Source organism: Scedosporium apiospermum, assembly GCF_000732125.1.
Source record: "Scedosporium apiospermum strain IHEM 14462 chromosome Unknown SEQ_SAPIO_0143, whole genome shotgun sequence".
In the NCBI taxonomy this organism is placed as follows: Eukaryota; Fungi; Ascomycota; class Sordariomycetes; order Microascales; family Microascaceae; genus Scedosporium; species Scedosporium apiospermum.
The window spans coordinates 168,927-191,026 of NW_015971844.1; the positions used below are offsets into that span (position 1 = coordinate 168,927).

The 22,100-nt window shown below is 51.3% G+C and overlaps 7 protein-coding genes across 7 annotated transcripts; 3 read left to right on the forward strand and 4 right to left on the reverse strand.

Annotated features, from left to right (window-relative positions):
- Positions 1-1,094: 1,094 nt before the first annotated feature.
- SAPIO_CDS9347 (uncharacterized protein) lies at positions 1,095-3,530 on the forward strand (the record flags this gene model as incomplete). The annotated part of the gene is made up of 10 exons (XM_016790770.1): positions 1,095-1,143; positions 1,572-2,044; positions 2,113-2,139; positions 2,216-2,293; positions 2,372-2,446; positions 2,569-2,653; positions 2,713-2,783; positions 2,845-3,093; positions 3,163-3,280; positions 3,349-3,530. The coding sequence occupies 10 exons, from the start codon at positions 1,095-1,097 to the stop codon at positions 3,528-3,530; spliced, it is 1,407 nt and encodes a 468-aa protein (XP_016639280.1).
- A 1,477-nt stretch (positions 3,531-5,007) lies between these two features.
- SAPIO_CDS9348 (uncharacterized protein) lies at positions 5,008-5,479 on the forward strand (the record flags this gene model as incomplete). The annotated part of the gene is made up of 2 exons (XM_016790771.1): positions 5,008-5,193; positions 5,357-5,479. 2 exons carry the CDS (start codon positions 5,008-5,010, stop codon positions 5,477-5,479), a joined length of 309 nt encoding a protein of 102 aa, XP_016639281.1.
- A 539-nt stretch (positions 5,480-6,018) lies between these two features.
- SAPIO_CDS9349 (Uncharacterized protein) lies at positions 6,019-8,764 on the reverse strand (the record flags this gene model as incomplete). The annotated part of the gene is made up of 3 exons (XM_016790772.1): positions 6,019-7,464; positions 7,520-8,536; positions 8,693-8,764. The coding sequence occupies 3 exons, from the start codon at positions 8,762-8,764 to the stop codon at positions 6,019-6,021; spliced, it is 2,535 nt and encodes an 844-aa protein (XP_016639282.1).
- Positions 8,765-9,335: 571 nt separating this feature from the next.
- SAPIO_CDS9350 (Uncharacterized protein) lies at positions 9,336-10,013 on the forward strand (the record flags this gene model as incomplete). Its single annotated transcript, XM_016790773.1, has 2 exons — positions 9,336-9,372; positions 9,451-10,013. The coding sequence occupies 2 exons, from the start codon at positions 9,336-9,338 to the stop codon at positions 10,011-10,013; spliced, it is 600 nt and encodes a 199-aa protein (XP_016639283.1).
- A 337-nt stretch (positions 10,014-10,350) lies between these two features.
- On the reverse strand, positions 10,351-11,781 carry SAPIO_CDS9351 (BSD domain protein; the record flags this gene model as incomplete). The annotated part of the gene is made up of 3 exons (XM_016790774.1): positions 10,351-10,652; positions 10,752-11,469; positions 11,590-11,781. 3 exons carry the CDS (start codon positions 11,779-11,781, stop codon positions 10,351-10,353), a joined length of 1,212 nt encoding a protein of 403 aa, XP_016639284.1.
- Positions 11,782-13,201: 1,420 nt separating this feature from the next.
- SAPIO_CDS9352 (Transcription factor PAP1) lies at positions 13,202-15,145 on the reverse strand (the record flags this gene model as incomplete). Its single annotated transcript, XM_016790775.1, has 3 exons — positions 13,202-13,415; positions 13,491-14,563; positions 14,654-15,145. 3 exons carry the CDS (start codon positions 15,143-15,145, stop codon positions 13,202-13,204), a joined length of 1,779 nt encoding a protein of 592 aa, XP_016639285.1.
- Positions 15,146-18,958: 3,813 nt separating this feature from the next.
- Positions 18,959-21,424, reverse strand: SAPIO_CDS9353 (uncharacterized protein; the record flags this gene model as incomplete). Its single annotated transcript, XM_016790776.1, has 2 exons — positions 18,959-19,562; positions 19,785-21,424. The coding sequence occupies 2 exons, from the start codon at positions 21,422-21,424 to the stop codon at positions 18,959-18,961; spliced, it is 2,244 nt and encodes a 747-aa protein (XP_016639286.1).
- Positions 21,425-22,100: the final 676 nt, after the last annotated feature.

Below are 22,100 nucleotides of genomic sequence, written 5' to 3' on the forward strand. Positions count from 1 at the left end.
ACTGACTCCGGGCGTCCAAACGGCCAGTTGTCAAGTGATGACGGGGGATCGAGGCTATATCAGAGCGTATTAAGGTCCGCGACTTGGGTCGCCCATACGAAGGGAGAAGACAAATACTCATCTCATCCGGGTATCACGGCGACAGACGCATATCAATAGAAACACCTCGGAGAAAAACCAACCTTATTACGCTGCTCCTCGATTGTTTGGTCTCGTAGATGCGGTGGTTTTAAAGTTGTAAGCACTTGAGCGCCAGTTCCTGGTACTAGCAGACGGCACTTGGTCCCGTTCCCACGAGACTCCCACTAGAGATCCTGCACTGCACTGCTTCATTTCACGCATTAAGAGTTGATGGAGTCTCTGTAGGGTGGCCTGAATGACGTTGCTTTGTTGGAACGAGCCTAATCTACTCTCTATTCTTCTCATTGTAGCGTCCGCTGTCTGTCCAGTCAATTCGAGCTATCGCTCGCTCTGTGCTAGCGTCTCGCGGAGCCAGGCTAAAGAACATTGATCTTGGACTGGCTCCACACAAAAATTCCTTGCCAGCGGTTATTGTTGCCCAGTATCATGGCTCATGTCAAATAACCCCTACAAGCTCCAAGCGGGTAACACCATTGGTGTGCACTACATACTTCGTATAACCAGGGATATAAGTAGCAATATGCATGCAGTCGTGCAGCAGCACACGCTGCAAAGTAGGAAGCGGTATGGAATTGCAAACATCCGTGTACCTTCCAGCCTATTACAGGCCTGTTTTTGGTCAGCCGGGCTCTGCACGCACCTTCCTCCCCGCTATTCACAACCCCATCATGAGCCAGGATCTTGTGCTCCCCTGGATGAATTGGTTGACGGATATTGCCACTCGCTTGGAGATGGCAAGAATAAGCGAACGGAGCTTCACTTCCTGTCCGACCTCTTTCAATGTTCCAATGCTCCAGTCTTCTCGTGGTCTCTTGATTTCCTGATGAATTTTTCTTCCTAACTGCACATTTTACTTGATTCTTCCTTTTCGCGTCAGACCTTGAACTTGAAATATTCAAGCATCAATCTGATTCTATTCATTATTCCATCAATTGGTCGAATTGAAGAACAAGATGGCGTCGGACACTGACGCCTCCCAAATACGAGATGATCCCAATCCTGGTATGTTCCATTCCTCTTTTCTTTTTTTGGTGATAGATATCTCTTGAATTTGATTGACGCGTTCGGCTGGTCTTTCCCCTCTTCCCCAGAAAGCCAAGCAAAGCCAAGACGTGGATTAGCCCCAAATGCCAAAAAATGAGTGGGCGAGAGCAGAACCAAGAAGATCAAGTTGCCCGGAGATCAATTTATCACATTCGAGGGGCGTTATGATTATCTGTCGCAGGCAACTGATCAGGGCCCGTCGCGATCTTCAAGAGCGCCTGATTTAAGCCCTGTACGCGGCAAACCCTGTGCCGTTTCCCGTCTTTGTTATGAGCTTTGTTGCAACTTACGTACAAAGTTCGGCTACGTAACTTCTATTGCGGCGATGCTTGAGCAGTTATCTACTTTCTAGGGCTTTTAGTTAGTACTGACAATACCGATTATAGCCTCGTCAAGTCCCCGTGCAGATGCAGGCGCAGCAAGTTCAGACGCCATATTGCCAGTCATAGAAGGGAAGGCGGTGCCGCCGTCTGATCGTACTGCATCCTACTCTGAGGAAAAGGCCTCCTCCAAGGACACCGCAGAGGCTACTGGAGTCGAGACAACCGTGCAAGGTGTCCATGTTTTCAACCCTGCAGACCCGCTAGACTTTGGCCGTCATCGTCGAGAAAATGTCACTCGACGCCAGCTTAAACAGGACCATCCAAATGGCAATGAGAAGAAACTGAAAAAGTTCTATACTCGCCAAAACCGGCTCATTGACCAATTTCTCGGCGCCGATGACGAAGAGCGCCTCGCCGTAGAAGAGGATGCCCGCATGGGACCCAAGATCAAGTTTGCCGTCAACGCGTCCTTCACCGTCAACTTTTGTCTTTTCGTCATCCAGCTTTATGCCGCCATATCTACTGGATCTCTCTCCGTACGAATCACCAGGACTATGGTCTACTTACTATCCATTTCTGCATTCTTTGCTAACTTTTGAGCTAGCTCTTCGCAACCGCCGCCGATGCCTTTGTTAGTAAACCAATCTCGAAAATCTAGCACTTACCTACGTAAGAGAATTCATTACTGACTTAGATTGATATACTAGATGGATCTCGTTTCCTCTTTCGTTATGCTCGTAACCTCCAGGATGGCTGCGAGGCCGAGTGTGTATAAGTACCCAGTTGTAAGTCACACCGCTTGACTTACCTTTGTTCGCATCTTACCTATTGGAAACCCCCTCATTCTAACACGTATGTTTTAGGGCCGGACGAGAATTGAGACGATTGGTGTCATCCTCTTCTGTGCCTTGATGACGACTGTTGCCATCCAGCTCTTGGTAAGCTTTCCTCCCCCCCCCTTTTTTTTTTTTTTCGTTCTCCATTTTGTCGAGAATTAGCAATTCAATTAAGTCTCGGCTTCTGGTTCTTGGGCGATCGAAACTCACCTCGGATTTTTTAGATTGAGTCCGGCCGTGCGCTAGGCGACGGAGAGCAAGAGGCAGAAAAGTTGCACATAGTCCCCATCATTTTCGTGAGCGTTGCAAGTAAGTCGAAGGTACCTTTCCAGCATGACTGGGAGCTATAAGATGATAACGGGCCGCAGTTTTTGCCAAGGGCACATTGATGGTCTACTGCTTCTTCTACCGAAAGTACCCGTCGGTTCATGTGTTCTTTGTAAGTGACCTCCTTGTTTTCCTGTCTGCGCCTGATGGAGTATTGACAATGGACATCTTAGGTCGACCATCGAAACGATATTGCCGTTAATCTCTTTGGTCTCATCATGTCCATTACTGGCGATAGGTTCGTTTGGTATCTCGATCCCATCGGTGCCATCTGCATCGCTCTCATCATTCTCTTCTCCTGGACCTCCAATGCGTTCGAGCAAGTCTGGCTTTTGGTTGGCAAAGCCGCTCCTCGTGACTTCATCAACAAACTGGTGTACATTTCCATGACTCATGATGAGCAGATTTTGAAAGTTGACACCGTACGTATAATCAAAGGATCTCTTGGCACAACATTAAGACTGTCAGGTTTCTAACGCTCTTCTCATTAGTGTCGTGCGTACCACGCTGGCCAAAAATACTATGTCGAGGTTGATGTCGTCATGGATGAATCTGCTCCTCTGAGGATTACTCACGATGTCGCCCAGGGCCTCCAGAGGAAGATTGAAGGTTGGTTTTTTTACCTGGGGGATTGAAACCTTTTCGTTGAAGAATGGACACTGACGAGAGAACTCCAGGCCTTGCTGATGTAGAGAGGGCATTTGTTCACGTCGATTATGAACATGAGCACGACATCCACGAGGAACACAAGCCGTTATACGAAAAGAAGCAGGACAAGGCCAAAGTAAGCCTCAAGGAGAGGCTGCTAGGCGCGAGGAAGAAGGGCGAGGAGGCGGCCATAGGGGATAAGACGAGCTAAAAGGAGAACGAAGGAGTTGTTTCGATTTCATTCCCCGCATGTTTACACTTAACCCACGCGCCCGATCCCGGGCCGTTGAAAATGGGCCGATGCAAGGGAACCCCTCTCCTGCATCCTTTGTCAACAGCCACCATCCACAACTGCTAAAATGGGGGGATATATCTTCTGGTTTCGGACGCAAGGTGAAGCGCTCGGGCTCGAGCTGGCAGGGCGAGAGTGGGGGTATAGCACGGTTGGATCGGGCGTTTGGTGATAGAAGAGGTGTGATGGTCGTCGTTTTTCATAGTCTGGCGTTTTGTACTAGTATACTCGAATAACCAAAAAAAATGCAAATCACGATGCGTGTACCACTGCTTCCACTTTGCATTGCATACGCCCGATGAAAGGGGACGAAACACCGAGCCAACCAGAATAGCATCAAGTCGTACCGCTTGTGTGCACATGGCAGCCATGTGCAGTGCGCTCGACCGTAGGCCGATAATCTCATCAAAGGAGAAAAAAAAAGTGCCCACCAAAGCCGGGCGTCGCGCTGCGACAGGCCCAGCTACGCGGGAATCCCGAGCCCCCCTGACACAGCACTGAAACACTCGGGATTTAGACGGGATGGAGCCCTAGGGACGCATCTCGGACACTTTTTTAGAGTTATTTTAGAGAGGGGGGAGGGACATGGGTATCTTGCAGGGCGCCCGAAAGGGGGAGGGAGGGCAAGGGAAGATCTTGCACAACGCGAGGTGGAAAACGAAAATGGGACGTGGGCGTTCTGTGGCCCCCTTCGTATTTCTGTGATGACTTTGGTCAATCTTGAAGGCTTCTTTGTCTCGGGTCTCAATTTAGGTCAGACACGGGGCCAGGCTCGGGACTCGGCCGAATGCGTCCAAAGTCACATGATATATCATCACGTGGAATGAAGTTTTCCTGGCTCATATGAAGGTGTGAATAAATATCTTTGAAGTTTTCCACACTGTATAACATGAATGAGTCAGCAAGATGGGTTTTAAGTGGGGATTGAAATCAGAGTGCCCCACACTGATTGGAAGTGTCACATGATATACATCTATTCACGTGACTGAATGAGTTCTTGGTCCATATGAAGGTGCGAATGCACAGTTTTAGATTCATTTCCGCACGTAGGAAAAGATGAGTCAGCAGCGCTGTCCTTTGGTAGAAAAAAAATGGATGGATTGAACCTGGCGTCGCGTGAGAACGTCACTTCTCGTGAAGCTTTAGACCTTTGTCAACGAACGCTGGGCTACCGAGAAAAAAGAGGTGGGCTACTCCTTGACATCGCAAGGGAGATAGACTCAATTGGTCCCATTCTTGGTTTCGGAGGAACGTCCATCGAAAGTGCCGAGCTAGTTGAAGGGGTAAATCCCTCCTGCGATCAAGAGAGCTCAGCGATAGCTACTCTCCCCTCCCCCGTCGAGACGGAAGACCCGAATAACGAACGAAATTACCGAAACGAAGAAAATCGGACGAGATGAGGCCGACGCTATCGCTCGGCATTAAGTTCCGGAAGCTCAGGCTTACCACGAAGGATATCAAAAAGGGTTTCTACAAGGGTAACAGGACGGGAGCGATGGGCCGGCATACGAAGTACGGAGGATACATTATCGAGTGGAATAAGGTGCGGACGTATCCGGTGCCGCCTCTCGAAGGGTTTACGGTAAGTTCTTCGTTGATTGCTGCTATTTGGAGATGGACATTGGAGGACTTTCGGCGTGCCTTAGCAAGGAAGAACGGTTTCGGTGAAATAAGCTGGTTGATACTTGGTATCTACTTGGTATCTGGCCCCGAATGACGTTGCTAACTGCCTTGGTTGTGAACAGCTTTCTCCTTTCGTGAGCAAGACGGTGAAGCCCCTCTTCGGTCTTTACGAAGGAAACCCCAAGGGACCCAGGGATCCTGAGGTTTACCTCGAGCGGTGGAAGGCCGAGAACGGTGTTGACTAAAGGAGGTCTGAATATCTGGGGCGAGGAGGAAGAGCGTATGTGAGGAAGACTATATGTACAACATTGGAAAATCGAGAAATACAGAGGGACCTGAGAGGAGCAGTGGACTGGAACACGAGCATGGGAAGAGCGTTGATGCACGTTCGACATTCCCCCCTGCTTGAACTGCCAGTCATGATGGAGGGGCTGTTTGTGAACTGGCTGGATATCCCCTATAGATCTGTACAATAATGTACCAATTCCCAGACAACTTGATTTTGCTCGTAACCCTTATTCGTCTTTCTGTTGAAGGTGGCATGGCATACAGGTAAGAGTGAGGAGGATGACATGACAATTGTATCGGTGTTTGTATATGTATATATATATATATGTGTGTGTGTGTGTGTTTTTACTACTATTAAAATGTTCATATCCTCCGGTATACTATTATTCCACAAAACAAATGGGATGGTATCGAAACCTTGATGGTTGTCCTTATTAAACCTGTCTTTGTACATCCAAAGGAAAAGAAAAAAATTCAAATTCAAATATCCCTCTCTTTACTCATTCGCGATGGGACCGCGGTGATTTCGACCCGTTACATTGTTGTGGGCCGTATCAACCTTCTCCGTCTCCGGCGACATCGCACGACCCTCCCCAAGCTCTTTGACGGCCGTCGCAGGAGCCTCGTCATCCGAGTGAAGGGTAACCATGCTCGAAGTAGTTGCGTCCTTGTTCAGACTAAATGGAACCGCGATACCGTCCACCATAGGCCGCTTCCCAGCAACACCGGTCTCAGGGACGTAGTCGGGACCGAGTTCTTCCCGTCTCTCGGCCTCCTTCTCCCTCCTCGAGCGAAGGAGATCCTCGACGAGAGTCTCTCCACGAAGAAGGTCAGCGTTCTGCTCGCCGGTCTGGTTTTGGTCCACAACAACCATCTGCCGAGAGCCAGACCTGCTGAGCACGCGTTCATGAGTGTGAGTAGCAGGGACAACCAGCCGGTCAGGAACGACAGTTTCTTGGGCCTCCACATTTTGGCTCGACGCCGCAGCCTCCTTCCCGGCCTTGGATTCACGCACCACCGTCATCTCATCATGCTTCGATCCCCACAAAGACCACAGCGCAAGGCCCATGCTCTTCGTCTTCTTGTGGCCCCAATCTCCCCACGTGCTGGCCGCCCTCCTACGTCCGACTATGGCGCTAGGCGGGGGGGTCTCGCCGTCCCCGAAGTCTAGGTATCCGTCCGCCATTTCCTTGACGAGGTGCCTGTGGACCCTGGCTTTGGTGCGGGCGTACTTCTTGTCCCAGAGTTCTCTAGCGGCGAGCCACTTGCGAACGGGGCCTTCTTTGATGACGCCCACGTCGCTTGGTTTCAGGGTGCAGCCTGGTAGTTCGGTCTCGGGCTCTAATGGGAGAATGTCACCGTGTCTTGTGACGCGCTGACGGATCATGTGGTCTTTAAAGGGCGGCAAAGGATCGCCTGCCCTCCCAACTACAACTTCTTGCGACGTATTTCCCCGGTTTGGCGGGTCTGTAGATGGTGTAGTGTCCTGTTTCTCAGAGGAAGTAGCTGGTGTTTCTTCTTCCGTGTCGTCGGATTCGGAAGACGAAATTACGGAGATATCGTCGTCGTAAAGAATAGGAATAGAACAGTTCTGCGCCCGTGCGAGCGCCCAGGCGCTGAACTGCGCGACGGATCGATACATGAATTTGGCCGGTCGCGTAAAGCTTAATGTGGGTGCAACGTGACATAAATCGTCCCAAACCTGGAGTTGTACAGGTGTCGGAGGGTACTTTTCTAACTGTTTCCTTCCTGCGTCTGTGAGAGAATCAGGTGGGAGGCCGTACTTCTTTGGTTTGGCGCATTTATGGGCGAGGAAGACTTGTTCATCGCGGAGGACCTCGGCACCTCCGACCATGATAAGGAGTGGGGGTAGTCCACCAAGGGAGGGCTGAAGGACCGGGCTCACGAGGGGGTGGGAAAGAAGTTCGTTGGTTGTATACATCTTGATATCCCCAAGTTAGTCAGGAAAGGAAGGCAAATTTGGAAGTCAAACCTACCTGAATCTGGTCATCAAGTTGCATATTCTTGCCGTCAATGTCAATAGTGAGCATTCGCTCGAGAGCGAGCCTTTGACGGTCGTGGTCTGCCTTCGCACTGGCTTGGTTATCGCCGGCAGACTCAGAAGAAGCGGCCTCTATAGTTTCGTCGTTCTGCCGTGTTATCGAGCAAGATAGCCTCGTCCTCCTCTCCTTGGCCTGCTTCTCGATTAAATCCATCTCGGTACCATTAGGCGGTGGCCACACCATCGACGGCTTGTGATGGAACCCACAAGGCGGGATATAATCCAGAGAACTATCGCCGTTGATGCTTGGGAAAGAATGCGTCAAATCGACCCAGGGACTGATGAGCACAGCGCCAGCAGGCAGGGGAATTCCCCTATCCCTCAAAGTCACCAGCATAGACATCACCATCCCGCCACCAGCCGAGTCCCCCGCCAGAACAATCGTGCTCGGATCCTGCTTCTCAAGTAGGTACAAGTACGCCGCCAGACAATCCTGCAACCCGCAAGGGAAAGGAAACTGCGGCGCAAGCCGATACTCAGGAGCAAAAATCCTAGCTTTAAGCTTCCGCGCGTGTCTCTGCATCTGGTAACGGTGCTCGTCCACGCTGCCAAAGTAATACGCGCCGCCGTGAACGTACAACATCACCCGGCTTCCCGGATCGCCGTTTTCTTTGCGCGCGTTGTAGTCCTCGCGCATTTCTACCCACTCCGCTTTGAACGGCGTGTCGGGCTTCCTCCATTGCCACCACTGGCGACCGCCGACTTTTCGGATGCCGTCTTCGCCGAGCTGGTCTTGGAGGAGGGAAGCTGCGCGCATGAGCGGCTCCTCCGGGATGGTGACATCTTTGACCTTGACCCATTGTGGATGGGGAACCCACCGAGCGGTGAATGCCTGAAGTTCTTCGACAGTGTGGTGGGACGCGAATTCGAGGAAGGCCTTGATTAAGCGGAGGCCCTCGTGGTAGGAAAGGTGCGCCGTGGGTTTTTGATGTAAGGGTTCACGATTGAGATACTATATGGTTTTTCGCGGAAGTATTAGCTTTATCGCGTCAACTATAGCTGGCTCTCAGGAATTGGAGATGCTCGAGTGGTTGCGCAGGGATTAAAAGAAGGGGAATGTCGAACTGAAAACCTCTTGACGAGCCCCTGTTTGGGGGATTGCGCTTACATGTGAAAAGAAGGTCCCAATCACCGTCGGCATGACAGCCAAGGAGACGGAGGTCGTCGAGAGTTTATTCATAGTGATTGCTTTGACGAGAGCGCGATATCCGGTTCGCAGCCTGCCATGCATGGGAATTGACTTCGACGAGGCCTAGTCCAAAGCATCCGGACATGGCTCAATGGCTCTCTCTGAAGGGGGGAGGAGGGGAGGTATTCTAAAGTGCTTGATAGAGCGCCCCGAACGGGTTCGAGGCGCAGAGGTTGGAATTACATTAGGATGTCCATATGGACAAAATTAATCAATAATTTGACGAGAAGAACCTGAGCAGAACAGGAGAAGGATGAAGATTGAAGCTGGCGCACGCGGTCCCTGCGGAAGCCAGTGCGACCTTGTCTTGGGCATTGCCGGCAGGTGAGCACTCTAAAAAAGTGACTAAATTACGAAGGACGAAGTATCTCCGGAGCGCTAAATTAACCCCGAAATAGGTAATGGATGCACGGTGCGTATTCAAAGATTACTATTACTGTATTACCCCTCCATGAACACCAGAAATTTTGCGATCAAAAAAGAGAAAAAAAGAAATATTTGGACCTCAGACGCGACGCCCACGAGGAGCGACAACGTTTCCAAGCCCCCCAACACCACAACCATGGCCTCCAGCGATCCCACAAGTCTCCCCTCGGTGGGTAAGTACTTACACGCAAAAGCTTGCCCCCCGGTCATCCCTCAACTCCTCTCCAAATTAACCATCCCCCGCGCTCCAGAAATCCGCCAAACCAACTTCGAGCAAGGCATAGCCTACGCCCTCCACCTCTGGCCCGACCTCACCCTCGCCGTCCGCGAAAACCTCGGCGGCCCCGACTCCGCCGACAAGCGCGACTGGCTCGCCGGCGCCCTCTCCGACCTTTTTCCCTCCTTCTCCTCCACAAAGGCTGACGACGTCGATAATATATACATCCAAGAGTTCCTGCAGCAGGTCATGGAGGACGAGTTCGAGGTCATCATCGAGGAAGGGGATCCGTCGCTTTGGAAAGTCGCTGAACAGATTGTCAGGATAAGGAGGGACTGCGCGGAGGGGAGGTTCGAGAATGTGGATGTTTTGAGGGTGAGGTGGCAGGAGGGGAAGGGGAAGAAGATCGACGGGTTGTATAAGAAGGGGGAGGATCCGAATCAGGATACGGATTGGGATGAGGACGACGAGGATGATGATGATGATGATGATGAGGATATGGGGGATGCGCCGCCTCTTGTGCAGACGAGACGGGAGAAGCCTGAGCCCGAGGTCGATGAGGACGGCTTCACGAAAGTCACGAGAAAGAAGTGGTAATTTTGCTAATTTCGCGAATGGAAAGGGACCGGACGGGGTCACAGACACACGCAGCGAAAAAAACACGATGCAGCGCCCGTGTGGATGAAGGGAGGAGGACCGTCGCTTGAAAATGGGGGAATATGATTAACCCTTGTGCTCTCGCTTGCACCAGGAAACTTCAACAGCAAACCGCTTTACCACAGTTGAACAGTACAGTTCCCAACGAACGAGAAACAAAAAGAAAAGAAAGACACCCAATAATTTCCGACCAGCGCCATAATCACGGTATTTCTCTAAAGGAATAAAAGCAAAAAAAAAAGTTCGAACACCCCCAAAACCACAACTATCGAGGAGCCTACTCCCAATCGTCATCGCTGTCGTCATCTTTCTTCGAGTCCTTGGGGCTGTTCGGCGCCTGGCTGGGAACTCCCGACTGCGCTCCCACCACGTCGTAGCTGGCTTCACTGTCGGGTTGGGACTTCTCGTCGTTTGATTTTCTGGGCTTAAGCGAGGATACGGCGGCGGGGACAGGGGCGGGAGGGTGGATAGTCGTCGAGGATTCGGTGGATCCCGGGCGCTTGTCTTTCTGGGTGTTGTTGTCGTCGGTCTCATCATCGGAATCGTCACCCCATCCGACTTCGTCCTCAGCGGAGGCAGCTGGGAGAAAAGCAACGTTAGAATATATAAAGGACCAAGAAGAAGATTTGGAAGAAACATGACAAAGAATAAAAAAGAGGTAGGAATATAATATAATACCTTTGAGAAGATCACGCCTCCTAGCTTCAGCCGTCTCGATACTATGCCTCACGAAATAGTAGCGCTTCCAGAAATCCGCGTACGGAATCTGATCCGGCACAAGCTTCTCCATCGTCGACCGGAGCTCGGGATATTTGGAGAGATCACTGCTGATATCCGCCGTCTTCTTCTCCACATCAAAGTCCTTCGCCCAGGTCGTAAACTCCTCACTCTCGGGATCCTTGGTGAAGCTATCCACCGAGGTGTGGATAACATGAAGTTGAGCATCGAACCGAGACGTGTGGATAACCCTCTTGCCTTGGGCGTCTTTGCTCTCGAACATGACCGTGCTGCCCTGGCCCTCACCCTCGGCCGGTGGCGCAATCGTAATGGCGCTCTTCAAGAAGTCACGCATGTTGGTTCCGAACTTGAGGAGCGCCTCGTCAGCAGCATCTTCAGCTCGCTGGAGGTCGTGTAGACGTTTCGCTGCCTCGGATTTGAACCTCCCGAGCATCGTATCGCCCGCTCCGTTATTCGTGGGCGTCGCTGCCCTGTCCTCGCCCTGATTCGCATCTCTTGTCGTCTGGTCCGTAGAGCTAGATTGTGCTGGTACCGCCGTCGTTAGGGAAAGGGATCGCGTTCGGCTGATCACAGCTTCCCGGAGGTCTGAGAAGCCACGCGTGGCCTCACCGCCAACGGCGCTAAGCTCCTGTTGGGCATGACTGTAGACTTGCTCGCCCTAGATTCTTAGGAATTAGCAACACTCTCACAAAGCTCTTCCTCCCGACGAAAGCCGCCGGGAAAGAGCAAAAAAGGGGTGGCCTCTTCAGAGGAGAGACCATCCGGGTGTTTTACAAACCTGCTTGACAACACTCCCGATAAACCCACCAATCCTCGAACCCCAAGTACTCGACGAAATCGCCTTGTATGCCTCCTGTATATCCTCGTTCAGCGTCGGCTGCGGTGGTGGTTCCTGCTTCGAGTCCTTCTTGTCCTCCTCTTCCACCTTAGGGAATGAGCTCTCTTGGATATGGTCGTATGCGATATCCATCTTGTGCCTTGAGGACCCCAGATGGGTTGGGCCAGCCGAGTAATATACTGCCTAGTTGGAAATAGTCCTGTTTTCTGAGGGTAAATATGATGGGATAAAGGGCTGCGCCTCTGGATCAGCTGCTTTCGTGGTCGGTCGTGGTATGAATTGTTTCACAAGGTTGCAGGGGGTTTAGGGTCGTTCGAATCAAACAGGAGTCGGTCAGACCATGCCTGTGTTGACATTGAACTCTTGGAGGCCACCGACTTGGTCTTCCTGGTTGCGGGGGATCAACGCCAAGAAAAGGGGGGGTACAGCTGCGAACAGCTCTCAGTCGTGATTAGTCATCGTCCTAAAGAATTAACATAACTTCATTATTCCGACCTCTTCACTCTTCAAGAGTATGAAATATTTTTGAGTTTGCTGGTTATGGACGATGGCATTATGGGACTCTGCCAGCCCCGTCTCCTATTTGTCGTGACTACCTGTCGCCTTTGGCTCTTATTCCCCCTAGGATACGAAGTAGGTGTTGATAAATTGCTGCTTGACCAGGAATCACCTGAAATCGCTGATGAGGTGCCCAGAGAAGTGCCTCGGTAGTAGCTCTTCCAACTTAGATGAATGATATTGATAATCGTCAGTCAAGAGGAAGCGGTAGGTATCTTGTTATGTTCCACTCCGGAAGTATACGCCAATCTCTTCTGTCGATCTCAAGAGCTACAGCATACCACCAATCTCTTAGGACATCTTCTCTGAACCCTCTAGAACCAGTCACGGCCACTGACGTCACTCTACGTCAATGTTCTTTTTGAGCTGAGCTTGTCTTTCACTTCAGCCTCGCAAACAGCATCATAACAATAGTTGGCCTAAAAATAGGAAAAGCACTCCATAACGTAGTTGACTGTTTACTGAACTGTACACGTCCAATCAATGCGTCCATCTCGACCTCATATTGAACCTGGAATGCCAACCTTCATTCCATCCTATTACACCGTCATCACAACCCTGATCCCGACGCATCAACCTCGTAAAAGAGAAAACGAAACTAAACTCGACAATAAACTCCAGTTTCCCATCCTGCCCTGTAATGTATAGATCGAAACCCAAGCTTCCTTCGAGAGAGAGCCTCCGCCTTGACCATATGCAGCAGGCGTAAGACTCGCATTTCGTTCCCACTCGTATCAAACGCCATAAAAATCGTTGCCTCCTGCTACTATCCTGGTCGAAAAACGAAGAAAAGAAAAAGAAAAAATTCCCATGTTCCCATTTAGTGCTTTTTAAACCTCCCATGTCCGTTGTACAGAAGAAGTGAGCGGAACTTGTTCCCGTGCGTGTAACGTTAGGGAAAGCAGAGAAAGAGTAAAAGAGAAGCGCAAGTTATAGTGAAAGTCGTGAACCGAGTAAACCACAGAGGTGCTGTCGTTGTTTCATTACCCCTCCTTTATGACTCCACCTGGGGCTTCTGGGGAGGCAAGCCCCTGCCGCATCTGTCGAAAAAGTCCGGCCCAAGGTATTTGTTGAGGACAGCCTCGAAATCTTGCTCTTTAACAGTTGGGCCTTTACCAGAGCACTTCGCTTTTTTCTGTAGCTCAGAGCAAAGACCATCAAGATCGAAATCACCCGCCTGTACCTTCTCGCAACTTTGTATTTTCTCCCTGTAGGTCCGGGGGTGGTTAGCAACCAAAATTGGGCACAGAAGAGGATCAGGTCGGAAACAGTGCAATACGTACCAAACCTTGTTACAGTCTATGAGATCATTACCCTTCACCAGGCCCAATGGGTCACTGGCAGCCTTAGACGGCTCCTGTTGTGGAACTGCGTCGACAGATGCAGTGTTCTTAGGCGGCAGCGCGACTGGCGGCACATTGAAGGGAGTGAAGAAGTCTGCATCGAGAGCATCATTAAAGAAACTGTCGTCGAAGTTGTTCCCGGCAAGAATGTTGTTCTGCGGCTCACGGTAATCACCAAACAATTGGGGATCGAACTGGCCCCCGTTCTGTTGTGCAAGCCAGTCGAAATTCAGATCTGCGGAGAGGTCACCAAAATTTGTCGGCACTTGCATATTGTTATGTTGTAGGGTAGGCTGCTCCTCGCCAATAGTTGTCATGGTGTCAAGAGGCTTGAATCCCATGGGGGACTGGTTAAATGGCTCCGGCGATGTACCACATGAGGAGCTGGGCCCCCCTACGGAGTTGTAAGAGCCGGAGGGAGAGCTTGTTGACCCACTCCCAAGGCTGTAATGGCCAGAATCCAAACTATTCCTCGCGCCGTTTAGGCCGTTGAGAGCATCCCGTTGTGGGTTTGGTGAGTTTTGGAGCGTGCTTCCTGCCAAGTTGGGCGTCGCGGCCGATACGCTGATAGGTGAATGCTGTTTGTTAGAAGCGTGACTGCCGTTCGGACTGGCTAGGTTGGATGCAGTCTGGACTTGCGGGGAGGCTGAAGAGCGATTCTGTCCATTGGTGGGCTTCGAATTGATGGGGGGTCCGGGAAGGAACCCGAACTTGGGGAACTCAAACTGGAAGTGGACGTCGTTCAAATTATTGATGGCGGGCGAGCCAAACCCATGGCCCGATAGACGATCGCGAGCGGGCGGGCGCGGGTTACCCAACAATTGAACCTTGCGCTTATATTCATCCAGCTCGGCCATTACACTCCGAAGTTGCTTTCGCAAGGCGGTGTTTTCGGTAGTCGCAGTTTCCGACTTCTTTTCCAAATCTGCCACCTTGTTCTCGAGGTCCTTCAGATGCTTTTCCTTTCGTTCGCGGAACGCTCTCTGCGCCGCGCGGTTTTGGGCCTTTCTCTTCTGTGGAAGGGACAATGATAAAAATGATTAGTAAAACGTTCCACGGCGGGGAGTCCGCGTATTGGCAATGGATATTCATCTTTCACCTACCGAAGTTGGCTCTGACGTCAACGGCTTGCGACCGGGTTTCTTTGGCACCTTCTCGGGACCATCCCTCCTCTTGGCATCGTTTCCCTTGGCTCCCGGACTTGTCTCGTCTTCCTCAAGCGGGCGCTTCTCCGGTGTATCGTTATCCGCCGAGTTCTCCGACTTTGCCGTCTCAGAGGTGTCGCCGTTTGCGGTCTGAGGCATGGAGGCGTGCGAGATGTCAAAATCAAAGCTGGAATCGGGGTTAAAGCTAACGTCGTAGCTATCGAGGAACGAACTGTCCTGGAAGGCGCTAAGATCTCCAGCGTGGTCATCCATGGAGGCGGGAAACGAGTTGTTCTGATGGGAGGAGAGGGCGGCGGAGGTGAGCGGGGTAATAGAGGATTGTCCTTGCTGTTGATCACCGGCTAGCGCCTGGAGTAATACTTGCTGTTGCTGAGGGGTAAGATAGAAAGGAAGGGAAGGTCTCTGAGACTGGGATTCAGTCGATGCCATGTTGGCGTCTCTTCAACACCGGGCTATTGCGGGATGGGTAATAGTTTGAAAGACGCTGAGCGATCTTCGAGCAGATGATATGACTTGGCCGCCTGGCCTGCTGCCTTCAACTCGGGCAGCGTATTGGAATTGACAAAGGCTTGTTAACGAAGCAGCTACAAAGAAGATCTCTTTTTCCCTTGGCCAGAGTTGAGAAAGGGAAAAATGCCCTTGTTCAGAGGAGTCTATGCTAGGGATTTGATAATGTGGCTAGGATAGTCGAACCAGGAACGGGGCCGGCAGAGAATGCAGTCCAGTCAAGGTGCGATCGGCACTGAAGGCAATGGAGGTGGATGGAATGCGCAGGAGCAAAAAGAACAGATTGATTGATTAACCCGCCTTCCCCTCTGCAGAATGGCTGGCTTTGTTGTGACCTTGGGAGCGGCACAGACTCGTCCAAGGGCTGGTTGACGTACAGCGACAGGATGTAGAAGGTGGGTGGGAGGCGGGGCCAGTCCGGGCAGAGACGAGGGTCAATGCTTGGTGGATACGCGAAGAAAAAAAGCTGCTGCCTGAGTCACCCGGCGAATTGGGGACGTTCTCCTGGGCAAAGCGTTGTGTCCCAGGCGCAAATTGCAGGAATCGAACGGTGAGATGGTGTTTGTTTGACCGAGTGTGGGCTGGAAGGAATCTGATAGAGAGGGGAAGAAGATGAAGGGCGTGAGGAATGTCAATTTGTCAGCAGGCGTCATGGGTCGGGGAAAGGGCAGGGGACAATCGGGAAAAGCGCCGAGAGTGGGGCGGATTCAGCACCAAGACCATAAGCCATCAAATAGCATCTCACGGTAGCAGTACATACTTCTCCACAGCAGGAAAACTGTCGAGTTCGAGGACCATAGTGCCCTCCCACGTAGTTGAGCACGGTGCGGCCTCGTGGGCTTCGACGCCAAAGTACCTCTACCTGCATGCACGAGGGGCAGACCGCACGTCGTCCTGGTTCAAAAGCCTGCTCCTTCCCACAACGGCTGCTCTCACCTCCTGGACTGACCCAGCCCGCAGGCGCATGGCGTCCTAAACGTGGGCGTGCGCGGAGATAAACCTCGCTGGGCGAAGTCGGCGATACCTGCGTTATTTGTGCCGCTCTTGGCCGATTTAGCTTTTATGCTGATACCAACTAGCCCAGCCATCTGTTGCAACCTTCCCCCTCTTTTTCTTCGCTTCCCATCCTATTGCTGACATCTCTTGGGTGGGCTTCGTTGCTTGTTCATTCTTCAGATGGGACGGACATTTAATCCAACCGAAGGGCTCCGCCGCACCACCCACACACCACGAAGCTTCCCCTGCGGTTCTAGAACCCATACCATCGTCCGAAGCTGGAAGGAAACACTGTGCTTAAGTCCGAAATCAGGTGCTTTTGCGCCATCCTCCTCCCACACCACAAGCCTGCTCGCTGGGGTTTTGGGTGGCGATTCCTGTGTTCCAGGGGGTCAAACCCCCTGGATATACGGCCTTCGTAAACTCCTATCTTAGTTTCTCCCGAAAAGCCCTCCGGATGCGCCGGGTCCGCCTCGGAAAGTCTACATGAATGTTAAATTGTCGCCAGACTTTCTAGCAAGGGACCATGACTTAATCCGTTGAATATGTACTTCGTACATCATAATAGACAGTGGGCGGGTCAGCCGAGTTGATGCAACATCTCCCGCATTAGTACGGAGGTAGATATTGGCGACACCTTCAACAAAAGATGGGTGGCTAGTATGTCATCGTGCATTTCTTTCTCTGCTTCAAAGAAAGGACTGCCTGGCGTCTAGGTTCCCATGACTACGTCCAGGCTGACGGCATTCATCATCATTGCATGTTGCATCGACGGAAGATGTCCTATTGTCTTGCTGACCGGCATTTGAATTTCCGCCCCAGAAGCTTAGCTACGAAGCAGGTCGACAGTTGTTGTTCCTGCGCTAGACCCAGGGTCTTGGTATGGTCGGGCTCTTACTAAACACGATAATACTCCAACCCTGCGGAGCCAGGTTGGTTTCCCACTCGGGAGGATCTGGGCCTCATTCCCCGGATCGATCACCCGCTGTCTCTGCTCCTCATTGTCAACCAGGCTGCAGTCGTCTACACCAACTAACAGGGCCTGACTTGATAGAAGCGGGAGGAGGCCCCACTCCTCAAACACGAGCTTCACAACTCTAACGTCAAAAGGACCATGTCCCAAATGTAAGAGAGACACAGCATGTTAAACTTTAGTTTGTTCCGCCCGGCTTCAACTTCTCTCTGAAATTAACTTGCCGGCTGTACGAAGTACCTCAGGATATTTTATAGACCAGCCTTGATCTCTGCCCCGCTAGGCTGGAAAGAGCGTCCCCCACGCCCTGCCCTAGATGAGGGGCAGAGCATGTGCTGGTCCATCATTGACCCCATCAAGACGATGCTTTCCTTGACTAGGGAGAGGGTCCCTGAATCCACTCCAGAAAATCGACATTGGCTCTTCGTAATGGTGAGGTACAATTGCCATATCCTGATTTAAGAAAGTAAGAAATGAAAGCCAAGACATTGCAGGTTTACTACAACCTGTAAAAAAAAAATAATAATAATAATAATAATTAGGATGCGCTATACGTGTCCTCCACTATGAGTCTGCTTCGGAGCTCCTTGATGTATTAGTTTAAGCCATCGAATTTGTGGAGGCGGTGGGTGGTGGAGACCAGAATTTGGAATCATGATTGCCAGTTCGGGTGCTCCCCTGGCTGGACCCAGCTCCGAACTCCGAACCGAGCCGAGAATCCCACCGCGAATCGGCCGGTATGCTAACCTCCGCTCCGAGATCATAAGACTCGGGATCAAACCTAGAAGGTTGGAGCTCGAGCAGTTTTATTGGGGCAAGCAGGCAGTATAAACACGTGGATACAAAAGCCTCTTAGTTCCATCTGGCCGCCTTCTTCTCCAGCCTCTTCTCTTTCATCTGAAAGGGGGGTTAGATCTGCAGAGTACTGTGTAGATACAGAAGCGAATCATGAAAAAGGACCGTTAACAGCTTATATAGATAATAGTCCCTTGAGCGGTTCCGTTTTACGGCATGGATGAACATGTATCAGACCTCTCAATGGCGGCGACCCAATATTGCAATCACAAGACAACTTGGCCAGCTAATCCCATCTCCGTTTAGATAAAGGTTGTACCGTCGAATTAGGGCTGGCACGTCAGACAATACTCCTCAAGCGTGTCTAGATGATTATCAGATCTTGGTTCCAGTACTTCCAAACCAGCTAACTTCATGTAAGCCTCGGCAGTGTTTTGCTTCTCTAGCTGCCTCTATAATGCTCGTCACAGGCATCCCTTTTACTTCTATCAGCATTGAGGGCGTAACCCTTATTCGTTCACCCGTTGATATTAACCTTGGTGATTCCCGCCTTTATAAAACATCTGTAAACTTCGTCTAAAGAGTCCGCACCACCAAGCACAGGATAGACACGATCACTGGTGATATCCTTCGACAGCCCGTTCCCGCTCATTTGCCAATTGTATGCCTTGGAGGCCATATTCGCTATGGGTGTTGCCAAACACCGGCGCCAACTAGTCAGCTCCGACGTTCTGAATCCAAAAACTTAGGCAATTGTACCAGAGTCGTGCCTGCCAGGGATCTGACCTCTTGGGTGATGAGGCGTGGATCGTATATCTTCCTAAAGTACTACTACTATTTGACGGAATACTGCATTATAGAAATAGACTTGTTCGGATGTCCCTTTTGAAGAGGGTCGGGGATTCCTTGTGGGGAGTTACTACAAACGAGGACCCGAATCACTTGGGGCAGCCGAGTACGGTTTAACAAGATCACAGGTAGTGCGCCAGGTCTATCCCCCCACTTGCCTCCAACAACGGAAATAAGTTCAGAGTCAACCCCGGGTCCCCGTCATCCTGGTACGTATTCCAAAAATTCCCATCTTGTCCCATCAGAGCATCACCCAAACCAAAAAAGTCTACATCCCCGGCACGTGGTGAGCTCATGGAAAATGGCCGCTGTTGCGGATATGACCTCTCTGGCGGGTCATGTCTCCTGGAAACAGAAGCCGCGGGGCTCATAGCCGTCTGTGCACTAAACTGGTCGGGGGAAGATGCATCATTCATTCTTCTCGGTTGGTCGGAGGGAGAAGCATCGTTCCTTCTAAGGTGGCCGTCATCATGTGGAATGAACCCAAAAAGCTGGCTGGAACTTTCCGTACGCCGGAGGCGCTCTTGGAGCTCCCGTTTCTCAAGGTGGGCTAGCGCCGTGGTTAGAAGGGACTGGGCGATGAGAGAGTATTGCCTGGCGTGCGTGTCGGATTTGGCGAAGTAATCTAGGGCCTGGATGGACATGCGCGTGTGCTTCTCAAGGATACGACCGAAGCCTCCGAGTAAGCCGACGCCTAGGACTAGAGATGAGGCAAAGAGCCAGGACCTAATGATGTACATGTTAGCAGCTCGGAGCCTTGCCTTGTTCACGTGGGATGAGCGTTAATCGCGTTGTAATAGATACTCCGGATGCGTGCAGTGCCGATAAATATCAACTAGATTAGATTGCCTAGACAATATCAACCAAAGCACCAGGATAAATGGACTGTAGTGCCTTCCGAATGGGGAATTTCACATGATTGGAGGAGGCGTATTCACATGCACTTACACAAGAAGTGGCATGCGGCTACTTAAGAGCCGTTGCTCAACCAGGTCCAGAATTGGCTCCACCATTAAGCTTGCCGCATCGATACATGCGTCAGCCAACTTGGACTTACCAGAAGTCAGCACCGGGGGCGTTACGGAAGGTGCGTCCGAGTCCGGTCCATCACTGAGACGCCTGAAGAGTTCGTACATGAGAAACGGCCGTGACACTAGTATGACGGCGTAGTAGTAGGACGACAGCACCTGACAGGCGCCACTAACTTCAGATTGGCTGTGATCTGACGGCCGGGCCACAACTTCCTTCAGTCGCCGAAGCCACCTCGCAGACCATTCCCTCAGCTGGAGGGAGACGCCTTCCGTAAGAAGGAGCGAGATCTTCTTGCGCGAATAAATCTTGGTGACTATGCCTTCCGTAATGAGAAGGATCTGCACGGACGCGTTGAGGAGGTCAAACGTCTCGTTACCGCCTTCCCCAAGCGACCGATACGGTACAGTGCAGTCGACGTCTGACGTTGCCGGTGGGCGACCCATTGAAGTGCTCAGAAACAGATCCACGACCCGCAAGCTTTTCCAAAGCCTATCCCTCTGCCGATGCATTTCCGGCCCAAAACGGGCGTTGACCTCGGTTCGATGAAGTCCAATGGAATAAGCCGCACGAGCAGCCACGCCAAACACGAGAAACGCGCTGTTAATTTGACACGAACAGAGCATGTAAACCGTCATGAGGATGAATGCCTGAACGGTGCCGACGCCAAGATTGCCACTAAGAGTGGCAAAGGCTTGGTTTCTGGCATAGTCAAAGTAAACTTGAGACGACATCTCGTCATCTTTTAGGCCCCCAATGGCAAGGATGAGATAGTTGATCACGGAGGTAAGATTCTGGGGCTTTTTGTTGACATTTACCCATAAAAGCAGGTCGTCTGCTAAACTCGACTCGTCGAATAGGTCCACCAGCCCTGTAGTCACCGAGACATAACTCGATACGACGGACGCAACGTCAATTGGCCTTACGTCTGGAGGTCCATGGCTCTCGGATTGAGACGACGAAGCTAATGCAGCAGCATTTTCAAGTACGGAGTAGCGACTTGTTTCTGGGGCAAAGGCGTTCGGGCTGATACGGCTAGTGACGAGCTGGCGAACCGACTGGAAGAGAGATAAAGGTGCGCAGTCACCGATGAAGATGAGTTGTCCTTGGGGATCAAAGAGCAATCGGGCTTCTCTGGGCACTTCGGTGTCATCTTCGGCTGATTCTATTTTATCAGACTGCTGCTGTAAGGCAGGCGATCCGACTCTACGACCACTACTGCCATCATCAAGTTGTGATGTATCCCTGGTGGTGGAAGAAGCTGAAGCTCTCAAGCTCACAGTCGACTGAGGAGGCGACTGTGGCAACGGTGGTAACGAGGGACCTTCCGAGGAGGCAACAGAAGGGGGTCGTTGACGAGGACGGCGCGGCTGCGCATAATGGCACGCATGCTGTCGTTGGCGCCGCACACAATAACTGCACGGTTGGCGACCGTCGCATTTGACTTTGCGCGCCTTGCAGCCATCGCATGCATTAGCGATGCGGCGGCGAATAATCTTAGTCGTCGCCGGGGGTGAAGCCGCGGCCGGTGAAGCCGGTGCCGTGTTTGTATGATCCATATCGAATTGAAACCGACAGATGCAAAATTATGAAGTAACGTGCTGTCGGAACGGATGGATGAGCCCGGAATAAAACACGGATTAAAAAGGGTTCGAGCTGAGTTCGGAGACGGGAATCCGTTTCTCCATATATATAATTATTCTTTCTTCTGAGGTGTATCTAAAACTCCCAAAACGCTACTGTAAAAATTTTGTGGCATTGGAATCAGATTTTGTGTCGCACCGTTGAAATGCACCGTTTTGTGTGGGAACTGAAAACCGACGTGGATTAGGAAAGGGTTCAAAACAGAGATCCGTTTCTTACTTCGTAAGAAATCTACTTCCGTGTGACCCGCGGAGGTTCGGCTCTTCAATCTTCAATGTGTTCCTTCCTCTAGTGGAGTGGGTCACCAATGGATTCCGTGGCTCCTTCCGATGTCCCCATAGAAGATGGCAGGAGCCGGCAGGAGATATGAAGAACGATGTGATTGTCGTTGTTTGATTTCTTAATTCCTACGAAGTAATGCCGCATCTTTCGGGAAGGTATCATTGATCGCCCAATCCCCACCAATCTCAACTTACCCCATCTTGCCAATTCAGAGAGAAAACTCGATCTGACAGTCACAGGAGAGCATCAAACAAAGGCCTACAAGAGTCGCCAGTATGCATTACCGTATCCTATCATTTAGTTTGTTGA